This window comes from Macrobrachium nipponense, chromosome 3 (genome assembly GCF_015104395.2).
Source record: "Macrobrachium nipponense isolate FS-2020 chromosome 3, ASM1510439v2, whole genome shotgun sequence".
Lineage (NCBI taxonomy): Eukaryota > Metazoa > Arthropoda > Malacostraca > Decapoda > Palaemonidae > Macrobrachium > Macrobrachium nipponense.
Window position 1 is genome coordinate 115,160,659 of NC_087202.1, and position 10,000 is coordinate 115,170,658.

General features: G+C 36.2%; 1 protein-coding gene across 1 annotated transcript in view; it reads left to right on the top strand.

The window, feature by feature from the left end:
* The window catches only part of LOC135222477 (uncharacterized), a 40,764-nt gene that overhangs the window by 24,453 nt on the left and 6,311 nt on the right, over window positions 1-10,000 (top strand). The window contains 4 exon segments of the mRNA XM_064260562.1: window positions 1,026-1,073; window positions 3,748-4,760; window positions 5,471-5,566; window positions 8,767-9,533. Of these exon segments, the coding sequence (XP_064116632.1) occupies window positions 1,026-1,073; window positions 3,748-4,760; window positions 5,471-5,566; window positions 8,767-9,533 (1,924 nt within the window).

Below are 10,000 nucleotides of genomic sequence, written 5' to 3' on the forward strand. Positions count from 1 at the left end.
TAACTATCTAAAGCCCGGAATGGAGTGTTACCATATGCAAACACCACAGGCGGGTGGACAGATGGAAAAAAACCGAGTATAGTATATCAGCACTCTGGGGGGGTAAGACATCGCTAGCTCCAAAGGACACCAAAGGAGTTGGGAAAAGAAAGGCTTCCCTGAAATCAGTCTGCTTCTGCCCGTAGACTTAGTAACTAAATAAACTTTGCGAATTTATCATACCTAATTTCGGTATACATATGACATAATGCCTGGAGAAAAATACTGTGGGAAAAGAGTCAATGGCACCAAAGTGGGCGAGAGGAAGTGAGAGGAAACGAGAGAGAGAGTAGAGGGGGTGTCAGGAAGAAGATAGAAGGAAAGAGTCAGGGAGGGTTCGAGAGAGAGAGAAGGAGAGAGAGGGAGAGAGTGAGAGAAAGAAGGAAACAATGAGAGAAAGAGAGAGAGAGAGAGAGATTAAATTTATCGGTATGTATATATATATATATATATATATATATATATATATATATATATATATATATATATATATAACTGAATCACGAAAGTCTGAAACGTGATAAATGCATAAATAAAGGTACAAGCTACGAAGGAAAGTGAAACCCTGAAGTAGCTGCCAGATCTTTCGACTAACATCTTTTACTTAATAAAGGATGTTGAGTCGAAAGATCTTATAGCTACTCCTGTGCTTCACTTTCCTTCGTGGATTATACTGTATTATTATATATTATAATATATATATATATATATATATATATATAGATATATATATATATAGATATATATATCTATATATATATTATAATATATATATATATATATATATAATAATATATATATAAATATATAAACGGAAGATCAAACATTACATCGGATCTGGCATATGGTCAACTGCACTCGAAAGTTAACGAATTTACTACCTCCATTCTAATCCTATCCTAACTTATGGATTCCAAATACATTAGTGCACACGACAATTTCATTATTCAACCCTCCTGTCCAAAATCCCATTCCTATCGTTTCAGATACATCCAGCTGCACTGGTCTGCGGACAGTAACTGACCCTGAGTTTGGTAAGTGGCTGTTTTAATGGAACTTACAGATGTTTTTATCTTTCTCGGGGTAGTTCCCACGATTCTTTTGTTAACTGATATTATTATTATTATTATTATTATTATTATTATTATTATTATTATTATTATTATTATTATTATTATTATTATTATTGTTGTTGTTCTAAAGGATCCACAATAATACGAAGTGTTAAGAGTCCGTGTATAATTTTTAAGACTTTACAAAAAGCTTTCGAACACTTCCCTGGGTTCATCTTGAACTGAAGATGAACCCAGGGAAGGGTCCGAAAGCTTTTTGTAAAGTCTTAAAAATTATACACGGACTCTTAACACTTTGTATTATTGTGGACCCTTTAGAACATTATATATACTCTCGCGATAGAGAGTTTTTCCCTACCCTATTATTATTATTATTATTATTATTATTATTATTATTATTATTATTATTCAGTCGATGAAACCTCTTCATGTAAAACAAGGCCAGAGGAGCCATTAGCAATAAATTCAAGATTCCAAAGAATATGGCGTTCATTAGAAAGAAGTAAGGGGAACTACAGTAAAAAAGAAAACATGGATACCTGGATAGTTAAAATGTATCAAAATGCAAGGAGAATAGTATTAGGGAGTAATGCACCACATTTTCGCTTGAACTTTTGAAGTTCCCATTGCACGACATCCTCTGGGAGTCTGTCCCACAGTTGAACGGTGTGAGGCATAAAGGACCTCTGGAACTGAGAAGTTCGACAGCGAGGCACATGACAATAGTTATTCAACTGGAGGAATGCAAAGTACATTGGCGTACGGCATAATCCTTTCCATTTACATTTTTCTACGCTCTGTGGTGTTTTTATTATTATTATTATTATTATTACTAAACCGAACCAAAACATCTTACAGCTTTCTTCTAAAGATGTAAAAAGAAACCCACAAGGTTACTGAGTATAACTTGTTCTGCGCATATAGAAAACCCCCACGCGCAAACTCCTATATTTATTTCTGCTCTTTTCACAGTCATGACATAAAAATTGGTGTAGTTCTAGCAAGTTTATTTCTCAGGGCAATGAGAACCTGTGACCCTTGTAAGATAAATAAAGAAATAAATTACAGTGATAAAAGCTTTGATGCATTAGCATACCCGGAATGGTTCAGAAATTGGGCACTCTAACAAAGCTAGGAGGATTTTTTACAGAGGAAGTGCAAAGAAAACAAGAAAAAATTGCCCTCCCATTTATGCCTAAAATGAAACAAAATACTTAAAAATGAAAGAAATATAAATTTGTCTATACCTTTATAACACCGTAAAAAACAAAGTGTGTAAAAATGAATTGGAAGGAGAACACAGTAATGAAGATGATATGTGGGGTATTCATAATTAACTACAGCAATTGCGGAGACAAATATGTGGGGAGAACAGGTAGGGGAATAAGGAGTAGAATCCATGAACACCGAAGGGCAGGACAACGTAACTCGCAGGAGAGTGTTACAGCTAAGTATTGTTGAGAAAAGGATCATAGGATGGATTTTAAAAATAGTAGGCCTATATACAAAAGCAGTAACATAAGTCATAGGAAGGTAGTGGAAGGGGCACTCATCAGAAGATCCCTTAAGCCGAGCTTTATTATTAAAAGGAGCTAAGAATGACCCTTCTGACCTGAAGACTAGGTTTTCTGCTCAACAGACCAATGGTGACCGCTCACCTACTTCAAGGGATAATCCCATTGACCATCAGATCAAGATATCAGAACGACAAGATGGGATTAACAACGCTCAAGAGAATGGGGAACCAGGACAACCATCATATAAATGACAACACAACAACAAGTTCCATAACACTGCTGGCCTTGACCCAGTTTGATCGCTTTCACATCTCTTGAAAAGGGGCCACACTTAGGGTCTGAAAGCAATTGAGTTTCAGATAAAATACTATGTAAATACCTACAAGTAAACAAGTTAGACTCAATAACCTTGTGGGTTTCTTTTTCCATTATTATTAATATAATGATCTTTTTATGTGATGAAAATTTTTAAGGTCCCAGGAAAGTTTGAATGTCCAAATTTAGAATATTTTTCTTTGGTTCTCCCAAACATGAAATAGTTGGCTGTCCCCAGTCTTCAGAATTGGTCTTTACGCATAAAAAATATTGATTAAGCGATACCTGAATCTGGTCTGTTTTTGTAGTCTCTTAATAACCTAACGTATTATTTTCTTTTGATTTTGTTGTAACTTGCTATGTATGCAGTTTTATACATTGACTTATTGAGCAAGATTCCAAATCCATTTAAAAGGTGACATATTATTTTTCTGTGATTTGGATGAAGGTTTGTAGGTATGCACTTAGGTGGATGACTTATTTTTCAAAAAAGATTTTGGATAAAATATTTTTATTATATTTTATATCTTAACATTATTTTCGCTAACTAATAAATTGAGGTAGTACGTTGGCACTTGAGGTTGCCTATTACTCTCCCCCACATAATATCTTTAACCTTGACCTATTTTTCAAGGGCACAGTCCAGTTTAAATGTCATTATTTTACCTTCCTGTAATTTTCCTAAAACTTTGGAAATGTATTGGGTTGGTGGTGGGGGCGGTCTGTAATCAGAGGAAGTGGGCCAGTTAGATATATTTTCCAGATAACAGGTCAGCTCAAAATTAAGTACATTTCCTTTTCAGAATGTGGTGTCGTTCCATCGCCAAATCGCTTAGGGTGGTCTCCGCAAAGTTTTAAAAGTAAATTTGCTCGACAGCCAAAAAGATTATTAGGGCGGCCAGGCAAGAACAGGAAACCACTCATTTATAACAAAAACAAGTCCCTGAAAAGTTCAACAAGGCAGCCGACAGAGGCACAGAACAGAGGAAGAGGCAATAGGCTCAGAAAGAAAAGATTGAAAGGAAGGAGAAACAATAAGAGAAAGAAGGGGAGAAACGATACGAGAAGAACCACTCCGCTACCTAGTGCTGTCACTCTGCAATGTGATTGTGAAGATCCACAGGAAGCAGTCATCTGCGGGTGTACTATCTTTACAACTCCAACCCCCGAAACTATTGCTGCCGTAACTACATATGAGCCATCATCTAACACATCCTCTGACCCATCCCCTAGCCCATCCCCTAGCCCATCCCCTAGCCCATCCCCTAGCCCATCCCCTAGCCCATCCCCTGACCCACCAACTGAACCACCCCCTTTTGCCTGGATTTCTAGCATAGCAATTCCTAGTGTAGCAATTCCAGTAGTTGTTGCAGCTGCTATTGCGGTTCCCCTGGGAGTTGCCATTCCCCTTGGGGTAGCTGGGACACAAGTGCAGCCATCACAAGGGATAGGGTCGCTTGGTCAACAGCAAGGAGCCTTACCTCCTTCTTCCCCTCCTCAACCGCCACCTCCTCCTCCCCCTCCTCCTCCTCCTCCTCCTCCTCCTCCTCCTCCTCCTCCTCCTCCTCCTCCACCTCCACCTCCACCTCCACCTCCTCCTCCTCCTCCTCCTCCTCCTCCTCCTCCTCCTCCTCTTTTCCCACCAATACCTCCAGTCAACAACTTCCAGAGATCTGCGAGGTCTCTAATTCCAAACTGTGACTTCAGTGGTTATCTTGAGCTGAGGCGAAATTTAAAGTCCCTGATCTCCCTGCATACTGGGCGACCGCTAGATCCTCTAGCAATAGAGATACTCGATGCAGTAAACTACTGCAGGGTGAGTTTATGAATCGAATTCCATTGTTTATTTTCAAAACTTCGTCAGGTTGAGTGATTAGTAGATCTTTTTCAATTCAGTTACAGCTTTTAAAAAGTGCCCTTATCACTGGGAATGAGATAGTCTGACATGCTAAAATAAAAACCTCTTATCCACTTCGTTAATATTCACTGGGAGTCAGTAATCTCACCCAAAAGGTTTTTTGGTAACATTTAAAAATATAAAAAAAACCAAGTCATTCAAGCTACCATTCTCGAATCGGAGCGTTACAATGCATTGAAAACGGCTAATATTCTTGCAGTTATGACTTTCTATCAGTGAAAAAAAAAATCCTAGCTTCAACTACTATCTTTATTACCTTTTCGCAGACATTTAATAATATTAAAATTTTCCATCCTTAAATTATTTTCAACAGATTTTTTCCTTACTGCTTAGGCTCTTTCTGATTCATCACGAAATCTTCAAAATACACTCAACCTGTCGTGTTACCCAAGACGCTTTCATCTTAATTGATTATATCATAATATTGCAGTTTCGAAAGGTTATTAACCCTCGTGTATACCTACTTTCCATGAATGGTTTTGTTGTGCCGAATTTTCATGACGAATATCTCTGCTTACAATCTATGAATAACAATGTACTATTAGACCTAGCCAGTATATTACGCAAGATCTTCTGATGATATTTCGCTGAAATTCTATTTGTTTTAGTATGGATCGGCAGAGAAACCAAACAGACTGGCATCTCTCTTCGCAAATAAAATGGGTCCAGCAGACAAAAAACCTCCAAAATTCTGGCCTGGAATCGTAAGTTTTAATCCGAAGATTTTTCTAGATCTTGATAGGAGCTAGAGCGTGTTAACAGGTGTCAGAGCGCCACCCTTTAACAAGACCATAGAACATGCTATTCGTGGATCAGCTGGAAGTCAGTGTCTGTGATATATATACATATTCGTATATATGTATATATATATATATATATATATATATATAATATATATATGTGTGTGTGTGTGTGTGTGTGTGTGTATACATATATATATATACACACACACACACACATGTATATATATACATATATATATATATATATATATATATATATATATATATATATATATATATATATATATATTATATATATATATATATATATATATATATATATATATATATATATATATATATATATATATATATTGCTGAACTAAAGAGCACTTTATTAATTTGTTATACTCACTGGTGGTACGGCACGATATAAATTTAGGAATAATATATATAATTTAAGTAATATTAATTTAGTGTAAAGAACATAATTCCTTCATTTTTATTAATAGCTTGTATCGAGCTTCCATTTCTGTATTTGTTTGTTTGTGTGTTTTGGTCAAATCCTGCAACTCAGTTTTCGACCTGATCACTTCGTCCAGTGGTCTTGAGATTTTGCATGTTACTTAATCCACGGGACAATGCAGCCTTACATGACCAGTATGTCAGCAGTGACCTCTAGTGACCCTACAGTGACCTCTCCCAGTACCTGAGGATTCGTATGAAACTCCTCGGATTTTTCACGAGTTCTTTGACTCGGTGAATAACCTTCTTTGGCTCGATAGTTTATCAAGTTCGGTAGTTACAATCATAATTCGGTTACAATTTCTGTCAAAACTAAAAAGCATGAATTAAAAAATATATAAAAAAAGTCTTTTAAGAAATCTTTTATAAGAATGCATTAGAAAGTGAAAAATAAATTTTTTGAGCCACCAGGATATTCTTGCAATTAATCGTCTCTACTAAAATAAAAGTGTGGACGCCAAACTTTTAAGATGTCACAAGAGATAATATATATGTATATATATATATATATATATATATATATATATATATATAATATATATATATACACGTTATATATTTATTTATTTATTTTTATTTTCTCGTACCATTTCCTTCCATTTTTGGTGTCCACGCTTCAATTCTTTTAGACATGATTAATTGTAAGAATTTGTGTGCTTCATATTATTCATTTATCACTTTTTTGTGCGTTTCGATAAAAGCTTTTCTAAAAATCTGTTTTATATTTTTTTATAAATGTTTTTTTCTTAGTTTTGTGCAGCCGGCTAAAAATTAATTATATGTCCTTGAAATGGTTTGACTGTTCTCATGTCTTAATTTTAGATAATATTTTTGACAGGATAAAAAAAATTGAAAACTAATTTACTTTGAACTTAAATGCCTAACCTAACATAACACAATTCAACGGATCATATATCAAAATCCTTCTACCGTCCTGCCATTGTTTTTATATGCTAATTAGCTCCCAAATAGAGGTGGCTTGCTGATGATAGAATTCCTAACTATTAGGGGATTGGAGGGCTTCGTGCATCTTCTCTTAAGGTTGGTTTTCATAGTCTTCTTCTGCTAATTCTGGCACCCTCCTATGTAACCAAACCACTGTCTTTCACAGGATTTCTCTCTCCCCACTCTTATTCTTTTCAAGATTTTACTGCCATTTTCTCTTCCCTACAAGAACGCGGAAAAGAAATTGACACACCGATCTCACTCCTTATATTTTCATTGTCTTTCTTTTATTATTTTCTCAAGTAAAATTTTAGGATCCAACCTAAGACTTTTTTTTTTTAACAATCGCTTATGGTACGTAGGTCAAGACTGCTATCGTGATAACCTAAATGCTTAGCTTTCTCTTTCTGGGTTCACCTTACGCATACCATAAGAAGCTTTCACTCTTTTCCCAAAAGCTGTTTTTGTTCCAACTGCCTTTTCTTCTGAACTTGACCTTTAATTATTCGATTATTGTTTCACATGTTTTGACAATTAATGAATCAAGTTAGCATCCGGACGGATTCACTCCTTCATCTTTACTAGATACAGTTTTCTGTTTCACTCCTTTATTGGCATTTTCCTTATTAATTCACTCGCTCCATTTTCAAAGTGCTAACATTCCACAGATAAATTCATCTTTGGATGTTTTTTCCTGCCTCTTCAATGCAGACCAAATCATCTGTATGATGCAGCTGTCAAAACTGTCCCACTCTAACAGAATGTGAATGCAGTGAAAACAGTCTGCACAAATTTCAGTTCATTTCTATGTTTCTGTAGTGACTAATCTTAACCAACCTTAAATTATCCCCCCTTTTCCCTGGAGTATATAGTACCACCTTCCTTGGAGCTTTGTCATTTGCTCAAATTCAAATTCAAGAATTCTATAACATATCGCATTACATTTTTTAAATAACTTCTATAGTACGGGAAGTGCTCTGCAATGTATATTGTATCTATAGCAAATTTAATTTTCCTGAAATTAGACTTATGAACTTGTAGCATTTTAGGTTTGCCTTTGACTCGGCATTCATCTATTTTTCCACTTATCAGTTCACGTCCATTTCTGTACACCTAACAGTGGTCTTACCACCTTGTTCGTCTCCTCTCCTCTTCATCATTCCTTGGTCCTACCTAATGGTAAAGCCCTTTTTTTTCCCTCAGCGTTTTCTGCATTCTGTATAACCTTGCCTACTCAGTTCTTGACTTGGGTAAAGTAGTACACAATATAGTACCCTAGACTTGTATTCTTCTCTGTCGCAATTAAACTAGGTGTAAATCATTCTCTTCCCATTTCTGATGCTCAAACTTTAATCTAGAAATGATCTGTGAAGGAATCATTTGATTATATTGCATTTCATAAATGCTGTGGTGTACATTATTTCTTAAATTGTATTTTCTGTAATTTCATTGCATTCGGACCTCTAGTTATCATTTCTTGGATTTTGAAAAAATTCTTATTAAAAAAACACATTTATCTGGAAATTGTTATCCTGGTGTTAAAATGATTTTACAGACATTTGCATAACAATTCCTTGACGTATCTACTCGATTACATGAGCTCCATTGAGTAATAATACGTTTAATAACATATGAATATAAGCTCTTATAAAAGCACAAACGTACATAAATGTCTATGAGTGGACGACTTACTAGTTTTTTCATTGATGTAGAGTCACCCAGCGCTATTCATCCACGGTGGTCCAGACGATGACGTCGATTCTTCTTCGTTTGGTCTACAACCAGAAAATTACCCTGCTGTTATGAGTGGTGGTGGCCACAAGGGTTTACCGGTGGCCTCCAGTGGAATTCCTGGTGACCCTGGAACTAGTAATGGGGGAATACTTCCACCAACCTCTTTTGAAACTATTTTTTACATCCCTCCAGTTCTTCCACCAACAGCTGGAAAAGTTCCAGCCGCTGTTAGTCCAGCCTCACCATCGCCAGTTTTTACTGGAACTTTACCAGAAACATTCACAGTGGTGCCAGTAACAGAAGACCAAATATCAGCATCCCCAGGTTTTCTCGAACCTTTACCAGAAACATTCACAGTGGTGCCAGTAACAGAAGACCAAATATCAGCATCCCCAGATTTTCTCGAACCTTTACCAGAAACATTCACAGTGTTGCCAGTAACAGAAGACCAAATATCAGCATCCCCAGATTTTCTCGAACCTTTACCAGAAACATTCACAGTGGTGCCAGTAACAGAAGACCAAGTATCAGCATCCACAGATTTTCTCGAAACTCGACCAGAAGCCCCTGAAGTGACGCCAACAGCCGAAGGCCAAACGCTAGCATCTCCAGGGGTTCTTCCAGCAGCAGTTGGTGCGGACGGTGAGGGGGAGGAAGCAGTTGACAGGGATAGATTCTTCTGTGGTGGTGCTCTCATCACTTCTTCTCACATCCTGACAGCCGCCCACTGTCTTGTTACAAAAAGGTAAAGGATGTTTTCTCTTCTGGATTTGATATCTGGGGCTCAAAATGGTGAAATCCTTTCTTTACTTCGTCACTCAGATATCCTTGGCTTCAAAACTGTGAGAAGAATTATTAGGTAATTTAATAATTTCGGTAATATTTTTGTTGTAAGTGGAAATGGACTACAAGTATTTTTTTATTTATAATCACCAAGAGATTTCTCAAGATGTGCCCGTTTTGAGAAAAATCTTTATTTTAATCTGGTGGGTTATTGAATACTTATATTTTTCTTTCGTCAATTACAACTTTATTCTAAAGAGTTTGATACGTCTTTTCAGTCGTTCATTCATTATAATCACAAACGATTGCACTATCTTTCACTGACAGAATGCATTTGCCACAATGCCTTTTCACACATCTTAAAATAATATATTTATCAATCAAGGATTTTAGTATTTCAAGGGTGATACCAACACGCAGACCAATAAG